General features: G+C 47.0%; 1 protein-coding gene across 2 annotated transcripts in view; it reads right to left on the bottom strand.

The window, feature by feature from the left end:
- HNRNPM (heterogeneous nuclear ribonucleoprotein M) overlaps nucleotides 1–12849 on the bottom strand; it is a 55580-nt gene extending 42731 nt beyond the window's left edge. The window contains exon 1 of one of the 2 annotated variants that reach the window (XM_044998470.1): nucleotides 12698–12849. In XM_044998470.1, coding sequence (XP_044854405.1) covers nucleotides 12698–12789 — 92 coding nt within the window. In that variant the 5' untranslated portion in view covers nucleotides 12790–12849. The remainder of the gene's footprint in view (nucleotides 1–12697) is intronic. The other variant, XM_044998468.1, reaches the window with a different exon arrangement.
- Between the last annotated feature and the right edge of the window lie 5205 nt (nucleotides 12850–18054).

The raw sequence follows: 18054 nt of genomic DNA, 5'->3' as shown, positions 1-18054 counted from the left end.
TTGAGCAGACCCCTCATTTTCACTACACACTCTAGTACTATGCTCTCCAATCCAGTTCTGCTCAGTTGCACTGGTGTATATTAGAAGTAAAATAATTTCAATACATTTCCTCCACTTACAGTTTTAATTGCAAGTGAGGCATAGATCCACAGGACTCCTTTCAATTGCTGCACACCATCTAGCCTCCATACCTAATCAAGCAGGAGAACAGTAAGAAACGAGGGTTGGAAGAGATTTATTAAACAAAGTGAGTTACAGAAGAAATGTCTTATTTTCTCTTTAGCGTTTGTGCTTGACTAAAAAGTGTCACTTGAGATGTATTTTTCTCTAGAATACTTTTCACTAAACTTTAGGAGGAGGTGCAGCCTCAGTAAGGATTGCAATTCAGCTTCAAAGTAGTATTCTCCTTTAAACTTTGGCTAGGGCTCAAAACTCTCTTTTTGACACCATGTTCCTTCTTTGTATGAAATGCTTTGAGTATCAACACACGCTGGAACATCAGTTGCAGTTTTTAACACCATGAGAGCTCAATTTTAGATGGCATAGCTACTGCTTCATCAGCTCCTCAGCCACTCTCCAAATACTATCCAGGCACTTTTCATTCCCCCCCATTACAAGCAAGTCCAGTTTATACTTATAAAAACTCAAGTGCTTCAGTTTTACAGATGCAAGGTTTCATTTGCTAAGACAAATCCCAGTACCTGTGACTGTAAACACTCCTCCTCCCTTCATAGTAAGGTTACATCTACAGTCTGAGTCTGAGGTATAAATTGCAACTTGATGCATCTACCTTAGCTAATGAAGCTAGCTCACTAAAAATAGCAATATAGCAGCAGTGGCTAGTCCTGCCTGCCATGATGGCTACGCTGATATTTTTAGCGTGACAGCTTGATCAGAACTAACATAGGCGTGTCTCCTCAAGGTAGGATTTATCTCAAACTCAAAGGTGCAGACATACCCATAGGCCTTGTCCACACTACAAAGTTTTGACAAAAAAAAGTCAGCTTTGGTGAACAAAAAACAGTGGAGGTGTACACACTACAATGCTCCTTCTGCCAACAAAACTCTCCTGCTTTGCTGACAAAATAAAACCACCTCGACAAGAGGCATAGAGCTTTTTGCAGCAAAGTTATATCGACAAAGTGTCAGTGTAGACACCGGATTTGGTTATGTTGCTGTAAATGGCCTCCAGGAGGCATCCCAGAATGCCCATCCTGGCCGCTCTGGTCAACAGTTCAAATTCCACTGCCCTGCACCTAGACACACAGGCTTCCCTTTAAAGGCCCAAGAATTTTTGAAATTCCACTTCTGTTTGTTCGGCATGGACAATTCACATACCATCTTCCCAGATGACCATGGTGGCTCCACGTAGCAAATACTCTCACACTTGGAGCGCACTTGTGTTGTTGGATCTGCTGGCACAGTGGGGAGAGGAAGCTGTGCAGTCCCAACTACACTCCCCCTAGGAACTTCAACACCTACAGACAGATTTCTCGTGGAATGTTGGATACAGGCTACGAACGGGTCATACATCAGTGCCGCCCGAAGAAAAAGGAGCTGAGGCAGGCATACCAGAAGGCAAGGGAGTCAAACCGTTGCTCTGGTGCTGTGCCAAAGACCTGCCGTTTCTATAAGGAGCGGAATGCCATTCCCAGCGGTGACCCCACCTCCACCGCCAAGAGCCCCATGGATACTTCAGTGGGGCTGGAGACAGCCAACAGCAGACTCAATCCCAAGGACGAGGAGGTCGAGTTGAAGGATGATGTGGAGTACATGACATGGTCATCTGGTGGCACGACAAGTCAGGACCTCTTAAACTCTGGAGGGGGTCTAGCCAATCCCAGCAGTCCGTCTCTGGCGCACATGATGCAGGAGAGAAGAGCCCTGGTAAGTGATCTTTTTTAACTGATTCCACTCAGTTATGAGGTAGAGCTGTCCTTTGCTTTGTATATTCTAGAAGTGGGTGAAGGGATAGAAATGTACAAGACTAGCTGTGTTTGCATGTGCTTCACATTCCACTGTGCAACTAAGCAATGCGGCAGAACAGTGTGTTAATGAACACAGAGATTTCACAGGAATCCTCCAAAGAGATCTCTAGGAAACTTTCCTGAAGGTACCCACCAATCCTCTGCCAAAGATTCCTTGGCAGAGCTGCTCTGTTCCTTCCCCGGTAGTAGGAAACTTTCCCATGCCAATCAGCAGTCATTTGTACAGGGACCAAAGCAGTACACAGGCGAGCAGCATAGGCATCTGGTCTGAAGCCGCACAAATGCAGGAGATGCATCCTTGTTTACCCTCAGGAGTGACAATATTGGCTTCAATGACCCCTGCCTGTGGCAAGTTGTGGCAACATTTACAATACAAAACAAAACACACAACGAAATCCTTTGCCTCCTCTTGAGCGCCTGCTTCCCTCCCATCCCCGAACTCACCATGTTTAGGGTGTTCAGTGAAGTTGTGAGCTTGCCAAGGGACAGTGAGAAACTGATTATGTAAAAGGAAAAAGAAAAAAGGGGGTGCATTTTACTATAATGATTTGATGTGGTGCATGCACTAACAATCATGATTCTGTTTGTTTCTTGTGGTTCTGCACATGTGGCCTTCGGGGCCTTCCCTACACAGCAGTGGAGTCCCTCTGCCAGATAAGGAAGCGACCAAGGAGGGCATCTTTCAAGAGGTGCTTTAATCCTCAGAAGCTGAAAAACAAGAATGCAGGGCATGGAGAGATACTTTAAAAGAAAATTATAAAATAGGCAAAACAGAAAGAAGAGCCAGGAGCAAATTTTAATGGGCCAGGAGCAGATGATAAAAGTGATGGAGGAGCAAACTAAGATGTTGAAGTCCCTAATCATGTTGCAGGCTGAATTAATGCATGCTCGGCCCCCCTCCAGCCAACACAGAACTGCTTTCCATCCCTAAACCCCTCCCACACATTCCTTGCAACTTCCTGGCCCCTCTCGGTACCCCGCTCATTCCACCCCTTCATCTTCCAAAATGATAGCTGGACTTACACACAGCTATAAGAGCCTACACTGCCCTTCATTGTTATCTCTCTTCCCCAAAGCCTTGTGTGTGTGTTAATTGGTATTTAATAAAAATATACTCTCTGAAAGATAACCAATCTTTATTTGCCTCCTACACACAGTGGCTGGTGCTGGAATTAATACCCAGAGGCGATTTGATCATTTGCTGAGTACAAATCACGGTGAGGAATCAACATTTTCATGCAAGGTGGCAAGTTAAAGCATTGTAGAGTGCTGTACAGAAAGACATGACTGGAGCTCATTGTCAAAATGGTGCCTCAAAGCCTCCCTGATTCAAACGGCCCCCAGTGTGACCCTCTAATAACCCTGGTATCTGGCTACTCAAAATCAGCTGCCAGGCAATCTGCCTCTGCACACCACCACAGGGAAAACTTAAGAACGTAAGAATGGCCCTATTGGGTCAGACCAAAGGTCCATGTAGCCCAGTATCCTGTCTTCCAACAGTGGCCAGTGCCAGATGTCCCAGAGGGAAAGAACAGAACAAGTAATCATCAAGTGATCCATTCCGTCGCTCATTCACAGCTTCTGCCAAACAGAGGCTAGGGACACCATCCCTGCCTATCCCAGATAACAGCCATTGATGGACCTATCCTCTATGAATGTATCTAGTTCTTTTTTGAACCCTGTTATGGTCTTGGCCTTCACAACATCCTCTGGCAAGGAGTTCCACTGGTTGACTGTGCGTTGTGTGAAGAAATACTTCCTTTTATTTGTTTTAAACCTGCTGCCTATTAATTTCATTTGGTGACCCCTAGGTCTTGTGTTATGAGAAGTAGTAAACAACACTTCCTTATCTACACCAGCCATGACTTTATTGACCTCAATCATATCTCCCTTTAGTCGTCTCTTTTCCAAGCTGAAAAGTCCCAGTCTTATTAATCTCTCCTCATACAGAAGCCATTCCATACCCCTACTCATTTTTGTTGTCCTTTTCTGAACCTTTTCCAATTCCAATATACCTTTTTTGAGATGGGGCGACCACATCTGCACACAATATCAAGATGCGGGCATACCATGGATTTATAGAGGCAACATGATATTTTCTGTCCTATTATCTATCCCTTTCTTAATTATTCCAAGCATTCTGTTCGCTTTTTTGACTGCTGCTGCACATTCAGTGGATGTTTTCAGAGAACTATCCACAATGACTCCAAGGTCTCTTTCTTGAGTGGTAACAGCTAATTTAGACCCCATCATTTTATATGTATAGTTGGGATTATGCTTTCCAATGAGCATTACTTTGCATTTATCGACATTTAATGTCATCTGCCATTTTGTTGCCCAGTCACAGTTCTGAGAGATCCTTTTGTAGCTCTTCATAGTCTGCCCGGGGCTTAACTATCTCTAGTGATTTTGTATCATCTGCAAATTTTTCCACCTCACTGTTTACCTCTTTTTCCAGATCATTTATTAATATGTTAAACAGGACTGGTCCCAGTACAGACCCCTGGGGGACACCACTATTTACCTCTCTCCATTCTGAAAATGGACCATTTATACATACCCTTTGTTTCCTATCTTTTAACCTGTTACCAATCCATGAAAGTACCTTCCCGCTTATCCCGTGGCAGCTTACTTTGGACAAGAGACTTTGGTGAGGGACCTTGTCAAAGGCTTTCTGAAAAATCTAATTATGCTATATCCACTGGATTCCCTTGGTCCACATGCTTGTTGACCCCCTCAAATAATTCTTTTCACCCTTAGCTTCACAAACATTATGGAACGCACAGCAGGCTGCTATGACCATGGGACTATTTTCCTCATTTAGGTCTAACCTACCATAAAGGAGCACCAGTGTGCTTTTAATCTGCACAAGGAACATTCTATGGTCATTCTGCACCTGCTCAGCCTTGCTGCATTCTGCACCTGCTCAGCAGCATTGTCGCCTTGCTGCTGTCCAAGTTTCCCATTTAAGGCTTCATGAGACATGGTAGTATAGGGTACACTAGGTCTCAGGATCACTATGTGCATTTCAACATTCCCCTCCCCCCCATTGGAATCTTCTGGTCTGGAAAGTAGTGTTTGCTTCGAGATTTCTGTACAGGCCAGTGTTCCTGAAGATGCGTCAGTCACGCACTTTCCCAAACCACCCCACACTGATGTCAGTGAAATCATATATGCAAGACCACAGAGAAGTACCAATTTCTATTGATGTCCTCCATCGCAAGATGGCCCAGGGCCAAAATTGGGACATGCATGCCATCTATCTATCACCCTGTTGCAGTTAGGGAATCCTGCAAAGCCATCCATCATTTCATGCATTTTGTCAAGAGAGTCAGAGTCCTTCATAGCAAGATGTGATTAATGGCTCTGCACACTTGCATTAACGCAGCCCCAGCAGTCAACTTTCCAACTCCAAACTGATTCACAACAGACCGGTAGAAGTCTGGAGTTGCCAGTTTCCACACAGCGATCACCATGCAGTTCTCCACCAAGAGGGCAGCTCTCATTTTGGTGTCCTTGTGCAGCAGAGCTAGAGCGAGCGCCGCACAAAGTTCCAGGAAGGTGGCTTCCGCATCCAAAAGTTCTGCAGCCACTGCTTATCATCCCAGACCTGCATAACACTGTGGTACCACCACACAGTCCAAAAGTGATAGTCCATGTGCACCTGTTCCATGAATACCAAAAGTAATCTGGTGTTTCTTTCCATGGCACACAGTAGACCAGGAACCTCTGATTCCTGTTCAGAATGGGTGCTCACGATATACTGCATGACCAGCCACAATGGGTTCATAACAGCGACCACAGTAGTTGAGAGCAGTGCAGGATCCATCCTTTCAGACAGAGATGGCAGGTGCACAGTAAACTGGGGTTGTTGAAAAATGCCACGAAATGCAGTCAGAAACCCATGGAACGATAAGACGGAAAAAAAACTGCATCATGGGACATTGAGCCCACACCCATGATGCACTGCAATCCATTCCACCTTCCCACCACACCCATGATGCACTGCAATCCATTCCACCTTCCCACAACTCCTAGCTGCAGAAGGTGGCGAGTAGCACAGTGGGATAGCTACCCACGGTGCACTGCTCTCCATCAATGTCAGAGCACCAACTGTGGACACTCTCTGCCAACAGAAGCAGCATTGTACCAACATGCACAAGCGCTGTGATCATACTGGGTTTTGATCATCAGCGTAACTTGTGATGACAAAACTCTGTAGCATAGACAAGACCTCAGTATAGTTTTTTAGGATGATTGACTATAGGGATCCAAATTCTTTGGGTGAGTACAATCGTGGCAAACATGCTCAGCTCTCCTAGAAACCAATGTCTGTTTGGACAACCAACCTCAAGCAAGTGGCTTCAACTACTTTCTTTCAAGTGATTTAGGAAACTTTAACTTGATGCTCTGAAGTGGGGAACATGAGCAGGGATCCATTTTGGCAGTCTAAAAGTCAGTAACTATGGTATTTAAGAGTTATTTTCCTTTAAGAACTGTCCCCATGAATCCCCAACTCTTGGAAGAACAAGCCATAGTAGCCCCCCCCTCCCCCCAAGGTGAGTTTAAGTACCTCCAACCCTCCCTGAGACATCACGAATACTGCAAAAAAAGCCAGTGAGGTAGGTAAGCTGGAAATCCCAATAGCAATGTTCCTCCTTCATCCCCAACAGAAGAGAATCTCTAATATTCTGAGGTACTGCAGCACAGATATCCAAGTGGTTAAGGCACTACACCATGCAGACTCCCAATATGTAGCCTGGTAAATAGTGTCACATGAACACAAGGCTTACCACCTGTAGAAAAAATGCTACAGGTTTACATGGGAACCTCTCAAAGGACACTGTCCCCCTAACAGTATGAAAAATCCTGTTAAACAAGCTTTTCAGCTATGGCGCCTCTTAAGGCTCCAGTGAATTCAGCCTTTTGTGATGGAAAGGGAGTGGACTTGTTTAGGCAAACCCTAAGGACTCAAATCCCTCGGACAGAGATAAACACCTACAAAATCTCTATCAAGCATTCTTAAACCTACAATACCCACCTGCTGAAGTGAAAAAACAGATTGACAGAGCCAGAAGAGTACCCAGAAGCCACCTACTACAGGACAGGCCTAAAAAAGAAAATAACAGAACACCACTAGCCATCACCTACAGCCCCCAACTAAAACCTCTCCAGCACATCAAAGATTTACAACCTATCCTTAAAGATGATCCCTCACTCTCACAGATCTTGGGAGACAGGCCAGTCCTCGCTTATAGACAGCCTCCCAACCTGAAGCAAATACTCACCAGCAACCGCACACCATACAACATAAACACTAACCCAGGAACCTATCCTTGCAATAAAGCCCGATGCCAGCTCTGTCCACATATCCATTCAAGTGACACCATCACAGGACCTAATCACATCAGACACACCATCAGGGGCTCGTACACCTGCACATCTACCAACGTGATATATGCCATCATGTGCCAGCAATGCCCCTCTGCCATGTACATTGGCCAAACCGGACAGTCTCTACGCAAAAGAATAAATGGACACAAATCTGACATCAGGAATCATAACATTCAAAAACCAGTGGGAGAACACTTCAACCTTTCTAACCACTCAGTGACAGACTTGAAGGTGGCAATTTTGCAACAAAAAAACTTCAAAAACAGACTCCAAAGAGAGACTGCTGAACTTGAATTAATATGCAAACTAGATACAATTAACTGTGGTTTAAACAAAGACTGGGAATGGTTGGGTCATTACACCAATTGAATCTATTTCCCTATGTTAAGTTCTCCTCACACCTTCTATGGGCCATCTTAATTATCACTTCAAAAAGTTTTTTTTCCTCCTGCTAACGATAGCTCATCTCAATTGATTAGACTCTGCCTGTTGGTATGCATACTTCCACCTTTTCATGTTCTCTGTATGTATAAATATCTCCTGTCTGTGTGTTCCATTCTATGCATCCGAAGAAGTGAGCTTTAGCTCACGAAAGCTCATGCTAAAATAAATTTGTTAGTCTTTAAGGTGCCACAAGTACTCCTGTTTTTTTTCCTAAGGACTCAGGATGCTTTACACACTTTTCTGAAGGCTTGTCTACACTTGGAGTGCTACAGTGGCACAGCTGCAGCACTGGATCTATGCCACTGTAGCACTTCAGTATAAGCACTTTTCCCATCAGCATAGCTAATCCGACTCCCCGAGAGGAGGTAACTAGGCAATGGAAGACTTCTTCCAGCAACCTAGCACTATCAACTCCAGGGGTTAGGTTGGCTTAACTACGTCATTCAAGCATGTGGATTTTTCACACCCCCGAACAATGTAGCTGGGTCGACTTAACTTTTGAGTGTAGACCTGGCTGGCCTGAGGTACATCTTACAGTGTGCGCGCTAGGTACAGTCAGATACAAATAACCAGACACCCAAGAAAGCCCATTGCCACAGGCAGAAGTTTCATGAAAAGCTGGTGGTGAAGACACCAAAGGTTAGAAAGCAGTATTGGTATTTGCCTGGACAAGGTTGGAGATATATTCAATAACGGTGACGTTCATATCTTGACTCAACTTTGCTCTACGGAGCTTGATCCAACTGATGGCCTGCCCCTAGAGGCAGAGAACCTCCCTCTGGAAAAAAGTTCAGTCTCACATGAAGTCAGGAAGAACTCTGCCTCTCTAACCAAAAAGTAGTGGATGTCCTTATTTTGATCCTCCAGCAGCCAAATTTATAAAGCAGCATGTCTCACTGAAGGCAGTCATCTTGCCATCACTGCTCAATAACTGCCAAGTCTCACCTACAAAGTGGCCAAAAACTAAGCTTACATCCCAAGATGCTCTGGTCACTACCAGAGCTGAAAGGTCATACAAGTGAAAATATTCAAGCCTTTCTCAAAGACCAAATTTGGTGTGCTTGGTTCTAAAAGGGAGGGGAGAGTGAGGGAGGAGAAAAGACACTGGGGGTAGTGAGCTACATATAAGGTGGTCACATCCTCAATTGCTTGTTCTGCAGAATATAAGAAATCTGTGGGCTTTTTTTTGCTGAATCAGTGAGTTCTAAGTCTAAGACCTCAGAAAGGCCTTCATATCGCCAGAAGGGGAAGCACTGGCTGCTTTTCTGGTGGAGACAAAGATGAAAGAAGTGTTTCTGGCTCAGCCTCCACATTCTCATCTTCCTGTTTTACTGAGCCCCTAAGACTGAGATGACAGCTGTTTATAAGCCAAATTTTGGTTGCCATAAATTTATGGCAGGTCAGAAAGTCCAGAGTCAATATTCAGAACTCTTCCAGCTCCAAGGCAACAAGACAGTCCCATGATCTTATTTCAACCATAAGGACTCATGGACTCCAAATTCCAAAGCATGGCAAAAGACAGCTGTTCACCGACAGGACAAGGAGTCAAGGATCTGGCAAATTATATGCTAGACTTGGCTACCGTTGTACACTGGCCTCCAAACGGCCTTTCCTCTCTATCACACACAATCTCCTCAGCAACAGTGGCTCCCATTATTACATCACACCTATCCTCTGCTCTCTACACTAGCTTCTCATAGAATATCAAATCAAGTTCAAGGTCTCTGTCCTTATCCTCAAGGAATTTGATGGCCTGGGCCTAGTACATCTAAGAGGTTGCCCTAAAGTTCTAAGATGAAGACCATTCTTAACCCCTTCACTCCTCAGGAACAAGTGAACTTTCTACAATAAGGGAAGGTGATCTATTACTCCTGGGGGAATTCTCCATCACTGCACAAGCGCAGAATTAATGTCCCCTGCAGATAAATTCATTCACATGCACCTTCCGAGCAGTGGGGGGAGGGGGAAGGAGAGAGAGAAGGGGGCAAGTCTGGTTTGGGCATCAGGAGCAGCCAGGGGAGATGTAAATCACCACATCAGGAGGTGGGGGTGGGGGGAGACAGGGACAGGACTTCCTCCTCTCCTGCACGGGCTGCTCCTGGGGTTGGGTCAGACCCACCTCCAGGAACCTCCCCCACTTCAGAAAGCTCTGCACACACACCCCACTTCCTGACCCCATCGCTCCCAGTGACGGGGGGGAGGGGTCACTGTGTGGGGAGCTGCCCCTCATGTGCCCAACCCCCCTGCATCCAGACCCCCCCTGCACCTGGACTTCCCCTCCCACACCCATCCTCCCTCCCACTGAGCCCCAACCACCTTCACTTGGGCCCGCCCCCCAGGAATTCCCATTCCTCCTGCACCTCCGAGCCCCAGTACTTCCAGATTCACCTTGCACGCACATCCTCCACCAAGCCACCCACACAGAATTCATCCCACACATCGATCCCCCTCCATACACTAAGCCCCTCCACATTTGGATCCTGCCCGGCTGGGCCTGTTTGCCCGACACCTGGATGAGGAGGGCAGGGCTGGGTATGCATGACTGTCACTCTGGCTCACTGTGAAACCACAGAGATGTGCTAATATGCCTAGTAAGGAATCAAAAAACATTTCCTGAATCTTTTTTGTTGTTTGTATTGTTACAAACATACTTGCTGATGGGTATTTTAAACAACTGAAAAAGTGATTATATTGTGTTATTTTGTTAAATAAAATATGCAGAATTTTGCAAAATTTTAAAATATTGAGCACAGTACTTTTAATTTTTTTAGCACAGAACTCCCTCATGAGTAATCTCTGCAGGAGACAGAACTCAGTGGCTGACCCAAGACTAGAATGAACTCCCACAGGAATTAAGGACTGTCTCATACCTCCCCACCTTCCACTCAAAGTGCAAGGCACATCACTTTAACCTTCCTTTGTTTAACAAAAATAGCAATTATGTGTATATGCATATTCAAAGAATTCCAAAACAAGACATCACTGAACACCCTTCTCCCCCTCGAGAGAATGTGAGAACACAAAACATGGCAGATGTTAGTGCATTAAGCAACATGACTGTTGGAAGGTGCTCAGATAGTATGGTGATGAGTTTGGTATAAGAATCTATAGTTTAAACCCCAAAGATAAACACAGAGGCAAAGTTAATACTGCTTAAGAGTAATGACTCTGATTATGATCTAACTCAATAAAGGTAGGATAACAAGGCCTGACTGATTCAAGGCATCAGGAAACCATGGCACAAGCTGCATCTAACACAAGAGGAACCAGCATCTCTCTTTTCCTGATGCTGAAACATACAAAATAACTGGTAGCAGCTAGGCTTGACTGAATATGACTTAACTAGTCTTTTTTAGATCAATAGGGGCACATTAGTATGCATTCCTCAGTCTTTCTAGTGGAGGAAACATCAGAGGTTACTAGCAGAGCTTCCACAGTCCCTGATACCAAGACAGCAACACAGAAGAAACACTAGCAGTGGATACCAAGACCTGCACCCTCGTTTACATCAAGATGGGAGCAAGAGAATTTGTCAGCACCATGACTATTCTGCTTCACCCTCCAGCTAGGGAAGTGTCCAGATGCCAAGAAACTGTTCTGAAGTCCCAAACCTGCTTAGCAGACTCAATAATGAAGAGTAGAGATTTATTAAGATCCCACCTGATCATAGAAATCAAAAACATGGGACCCTAATGACATTACTGCATTGCATGAAACAGGTCTCAATTTAACATCCCTAGCTGCCTCGGCCATGCCACTTAGCCCAAAACAGGCAAAATGGCTATTCAATCAAGTACTCTAGCAGGACCAGCATCAGGAAAAAGTAACAAGCCTAAGAGGACAGTGCCCCAAGCAACGCCCATTCACACTTTTCTTTTTAAATAAAAATGCAGCAAGCTAATCTTGCGGGGAGGGAGAAACACCAATGCCATCCCACCCCAACCGCCCTCACTCAGACAGACCCCCAGGCTCCCGCACCACTGCCATCCTACCCCCCCCGTCGTGCCCGCACTCAGCCAGTCCCCAGCCTCCCGCACCACTGCCATCCTACCCCCCACCCGCCCGCACTCAGCCAGACCCCCAGGCTCCCGCACCACTGCCATCTTACCCCCCCCCAGTGCCCACACTCAGCCAGACCCCCAGGCTCCCGCACCACTGCCATCCTACCCCCCCCGTGCCCGCACTCAGCGGGATCCCCAGGCTCCCGCACCACTGCCATCCTATCCCCCCCCGCGCCCGCACTCAGCGGGATCCCCAGCCTCCCGCACCACTGCCATCCTATCCCCCCCCCCCGTGCCTGCACTCAGCCAGACCCCCAGGCTCCCGCACCACTGCCATCTTACCCCCCCCAGTGCCCACACTCAGCCAGACCCCCAGGCTCCCGCACCACTGCCATCCTACCCCCCCCCGTGCCCGCACTCAGCGGGATCCCCAGGCTCCCGCACCACTGCCATCCTATCCCCCCCACGTGCCCGCACTCAGCCAGACCCCCAGGCTCCCGCACCACTGCCATCCTACCCCCCCCCAGTGCCCACACTCAGCCAGACCCCCAGGCTCCCGCACCACTACCATCCTACCCCCCCCAGTGCCCTCACCGATGGCTCCCCAGCCTCCAGCACGGCCCTTGCTCCAGCTCTTAAACCCCCATCCCGCCAGGCCCGACACCCTCACTCAGCCAGGCCGCTGCTGTCCGCACCGGCTCCTTCCGCCCACCGAGCCCTCCGCCTCTGAAGCCCCCCGCCCGCAGCCGGCCCGAGGCCCCGGCCCACACACGCGGGGACGCGGCCTCCTGCTCCCCCGACCAGGCGGCCACCCGCGACGCGCCAGGGCCCGAGCCCCGTGGGGTCGGGGCTCCGCCGGCGGCGCCTCACCTCTTAGGGGGCCCGTCCCCGGCGCTGCCCGCCCCGTTAGCCGCCGCCGCCTCCTCCATTTTGCCGCTGCCCTCAGCCCCCACGGCCGCCATTTCCTCCGCGCAGCCCCTTTGTGTAACAGCGTCCGCCCCGCGCTGTGCCCCGGAGCACGCTGGGAAAGGGGCGGGGCTGAGACCCTGGCGGCTGCGCCCCCGTGCGGCCGCGCTGAGAGCACGTGGTTCGGGTCGCTGACGTCACGGGGGCCGTTCCCGGGCTCTGGGTGGGGTCAGGGCGGAGCTGGGGCCGGCGGCGGCGCTGGGCCTGAGGGGCGGGGTTCGGGCCGTGCCGGGAGGGACAGTGCCTGGAGGGCATTCGGGGCGGGTGACACAGCGGACCCATTCAAATGGTGCACACTTTTTCTCAATTCCTTGAGTTTTGGAACCTATGTCCCCTGCCTAGCAAGTGCTGTTGAGTTGAGGGTGAGTTGCTCCGTCAGGGTATACCGGGTACAGTTCTGCTGCCCTCCGTTTGCACAACAACCCTTTATCACTCCTGCCCCAATAATGGGGTGGGGAGGGGAAGGAATCCAAGATCAGCCATAAATGATAATTGGGGCAAGCAATCCCATCATGCTGAGCACCTAGGCAGGTGGGTGTGTCCATGAAAACAAGATCAGCTCCTGAAGTCTTTTTCCCACAGTTCACCACTGGGGCCCGGCGGCGGCACTGTGCCTGAGGGGGGGTTCGGGCCGTGCCGGGAGGGGCCCTGCCTGGAGGGCGTTCGGGGCGGGGCGGGTGACACAGCGCCAGGGACAGCGGTCGTGCGGTGCTTCTGGGGGGCCAAGTCCGGGGGTCGGTCCCGCGCCTGCTGGAACTGCGGGAAGAGGGAAGAGCTCATTCAGAGTCTGCTTACATGTAAATCACCTGAGTTTAGTTACTTGAGTGCACAGGAACAAAGGACTGTAATAAAGTCTTCATGTGCAAAAGTCAGTTTGTTTTTTCAGAATCAGCCTAACACAATTTCACTAAGACTTAAGCTCTATTTAAAAAAAAAATAGGCTTCAAACAAGCCTCAGAAATGTCAACACATAAGGCTGATTGTATAAATGCCTAAAACTGAACATTATAAGAGAAGATAAAGAGCTGACCTAGGAGGAAAGGCCTTAAAAGCCAGAAGCTAAGCGACCAAGGGAAGCTAGCAAACAGGGGACTTTGAGAGGGCGAGTCATAATATAATCATGATGGTTAGGAAGGGCCGCTTTGCCAGTGCTAATATTACTCCTGTCTCCTCCACCTGTGGCTGTATCCAGACAGAGATCCTAACCATGGATGCCTCTACCCAGATCCTGGTGTGGATTTGCAGCCTGCATTTCCCACTTACAGAAAGCCAGGCTGGGCAGACCATCCAGTGTGAGAAGTGCCTGCTGGTGGAATCTCTTAGGAAGCAGATGGGAGAGCTACAGGAGGAGGTGGCTAGGCTGAGGAGCATCCGTGCACGTGAGGAATTCATTGACAGTTTTCATATGGAGACTTCCAAGGCTGAGGAGGCTACCCAGCGAGAGAGGACTGCTGTCACGCCCCCCAGGAGGATGATAAGACTCTGGTACAGGGAGGACACTCGCTGCTGGTTACTTCTGGCAGCAAGCAGTGCTCCACCCCTACTCCCAACCCACCCACCATGGTGATGGAAAACCGTTATGCTGCCCTGGCAATGAGGAATCACCCCCAAAAGGAGGAGGAGGAAAAGCTGGGAGGATCACAGACATCACTCCCAGGAGGAAACATATGGTGGTGGCAGTTGGTCACTCTCTTTTGAGGGGGATGGAGACACCCATCTGTTGCCCTGACATGGCATCCCACGAGGTACACTGCCTGCCAGGGGCCATAGCTGAGACGTTGTGGAGGGATTGTCAAGGATCATCCGGCCCTCTGACTAGTACCCCCTGCTACTCATCCATGTGGGCACTAATGATACTGTAAGGTATGACCCTCCGCAGATCAGAAGTGACTACAGGGCTGTGAGAGTAAGGGTGAGGGAGTTGGGAGTGCAGGTGGTGTTCTCTTCAGTCCTTCCAGTCAAGGATAGGGGCCTCGGCAGAGACAGATGCATCCTGGAGGTGAATGCCTGGCTGGGAGGATGGTGTCGCCAGGAGGGCTTCGGCTTCCTTGACTACAGGATGCCGTTCCAGGAAGAAGGACTGCTAAACAGAGATGGGGTCCACCTATCAAGGAAGGGGAAGAGCATATTTGGCTACAGACTAGCTAACCTTGTAAGTAGGGCTTTAAAACTAGGTTCAACGGGAGCAGGTGACCAAAGCCCACAGGTAAGTCAAAAACCTGGGAGAAGGGTTGGAATCTGGGGGGAGCATGGGCTGTTATAGCAGAAATAAGGGAGAAACAAGACAAAACTTTGGGGGGAAAATTAAATCAGTATCTTAGATGTCTGTATACTAATGTGCGAAGCATGAGGAATAAGCAGGAAGAACTAGAAATACTAGTAAACAAACAACTATGACATAGTTGCCACCACAGACACTTGGTGGGATAATATGCATGACTTGAATATTGGTATAGAAGGATACAGCTTGCTCAGGAAAGACAGGCAGGGGAAAAAGGGAGGAGGTGTTGCCTTATATATTAAAAATGTACACACTTGGACTGAGGTTGAGGTAGAAATAAGAGAGACTTCTTGAAAGTCTCTGGGTAAGGATAAAAGGGGTAAAAAAAAAAGGGTGATGTCATGGTAGGGGTCTACTGCAGACCACCAAACCAGGAAGAAGAGGTGGATGAGGCTTTTTTTAAACAAAAAAAAAAAAATCATCCAAAGCACAGGAACTGGTGGGGGGGGGGGGACTTCAACTACCCAGACATCAGTTGGGAAAATAACACAGCAGGGCACAGATTATCCAACAAGTTTTTGGAATGAATTAGAGACAATTTTTATTTCAGAAGGTGGAGAAAGCTACTAGGGGAGAGGCTATTCTAGATTTGATTTTGACAAATAGGGAAGAACTGGTTGAGAATTTGAAAGTGAAAGGCAGCTTGGGTGAAAGTGATCATGAAATGATCAGTTCATGATTCTAAGGAATGGTAGGAGGGAGAACAGCACAATAAGGACAATGGATTTCAAGAAGGCAGACTTTAGCAAACTCAGGTAGTTGGTAGGTAAAATCCCATGGGAAGCAAATCTAAGGGGAAAAACAATTGAAGACAGTTGGCAATTTTTCAAAGAAACATTAAGGGCACAAGAGCAAACTATCCCACTGTGTAGGAAAGATAGGCAGTATGGCAAGAGACCACCCTGGCTTAACCAGGAGATCTTCAACGATCTAAAACTCAAAAAACAGTCCTACAAAAAAATGGAAACTCGGAATACAAGTATGTAGGGACAAAATTAGAAAAGCCAAGGCACAAAATGGAAGGAAACAAGAAAACATTCTACAAATACATTAGAAGCAAGAGGAAGACGAAGGACAGAGTAGGCCCGTTACTCAATGAGGCAGGAAAGATAACAGAAAATGTGGAAATGGCAGAGGTGCTTAATGCCTTCTTTGTTTCGGTTTACACCAAGAAGGTTGGTGGCAACTGGATGTCTAACATAATAATAATTAAAATGAGGTAGGATCAGAGTCTAAAATAGGGAAAGAACAAGTCAAAAATTACTTAGACAAGTTAGATGTCTTCAAATCACCAGGGCCTGATTAAATGCATCCTAGAATACCTAAGGAGCTGACTGAGGAGATAGCTCAGCCATTAGTGATTATCTTTGAAAAGTCATGGAAGACATTCCAGAAGACTGGAAAAGGGCAAATATAGTGCTCATTTATAAAAAGGGAAATAAGGACAACCCGGGGAATTAGCTTAACTTCTGTACCCGGAAAAATAATGGAGCAAATAATTAAGCAATTTGCAAACACCTAGAAGATAATAAGATAACAACAGTCAGCATGGATTTGTCAAGAACAAATCGTGTCAAACCAACCTGATAGCTTTCTTAGACAGGGTACAAGCATTGTGGAAAGAGGGGGGCGGGGAAGCGGTAGACGTGGTATATCTTGACTTTAGTAAGGCTTTTGATACTGTCTCGCATGACCATCTCATAAACAAACTAGGGAAATACAACCTAGATGGAGCTACTATAAGGTGGGTGCATAACTGTTTGGAAAATCATTCCCAGAGAGTAATCATCAGTGGTTCACAGTCAAGCTGGAAGGGCATAATGAGTTGCATCCTGCAGGGATCGGTTCTGGGTCCAGTTCTGTTCAATATCATCATCAATGATTTAGATAATGGCATAGAGAGTTGTAGGGATATTAAAGAAGGTTTATATTAGACATGGTTTATATGAAAAATGATTTATTGTTAATTGATACTTTATAACTGAAGGTTTATATTAGAAGTAAATGTGATTCCCAAGATTTAGCCTCTAACCTGCAAGCCACCAGCTGTGTCTGTGTGAAGCCTGCTCAAAGAAATACTTTGTATAAAACTTGTTAAACATGAATTAACTCTAAGTAAGCCAAAACAGTAGCTGTTATAGTATATAGATAGAGACCCCCACCCTCTGTAAGTTTTCATCTCACTTTATTTTTGAATGTTAAAAGACAGGGAGTCTCACATAAATTGGTAACACCCCAAAAGGTAAAGAGACAGTGAAATAGATGTAATTAAGATAGAGACTGTATGTGAATGAGTGCCTAGTTTAAATAATGAATGAATGGTTAGGGAGTTACCAGCCTGAAGAATTCAGTGTCTGCTGAAGAAGGTGTCAAGTGGGATCAACCAGATGACACACCCCCCCCGAGGGCAAACTGGAATCCACCCCACCACCTCAAAGGAAGGAAAAACAAAACATCTGACAACATGGAGCCAGCCACCTGCTGATTGATTTAGCAACAGCAGAATGAAGCAACTCTCATGGACTGACATAGGAATAAATTCCTATAAAACTGGACTCTGAAGACTAAGGACTTTGAGTCTATGGTTCTGCTGCCAGCCTCCAGGAGCATCAGGTGCATCTGACACAAACTCGGCTCCATCCTCATGACCAAGATACCTGGCCAGTAACTTGGCATGAGCAATGTCTAGGCTGGTAACTATAACACCTATACAGAACCTGAATGAATATATATATATATATATATATATATAAAATGTGTGTATAAGAAATAAGTAGTAAAACAACGTTGTTTGCTTTTATCTTTTGCTTTACTATTATATTTACAATAAATGTGGCATCTTTGCCTTATCCCTCTTAATAAGATCCTGCTGGTTTTTATTATATTGGTATAACATTTTGGTGGAGAATAGCGAAAGGGGGATTATTGTATTTTTGCCTCAGTTATTGTAAACCAATCTGTGCGCACACAACCGGCTCTA

Source organism: Mauremys mutica, chromosome 24, assembly GCF_020497125.1.
Source record: "Mauremys mutica isolate MM-2020 ecotype Southern chromosome 24, ASM2049712v1, whole genome shotgun sequence".
NCBI lineage: Eukaryota > Metazoa > Chordata > Testudines > Geoemydidae > Mauremys > Mauremys mutica.
The sequence above is the reverse complement of the archived record's forward strand: the minus strand, read 5'-3'. Positions and strand labels throughout refer to the sequence as shown.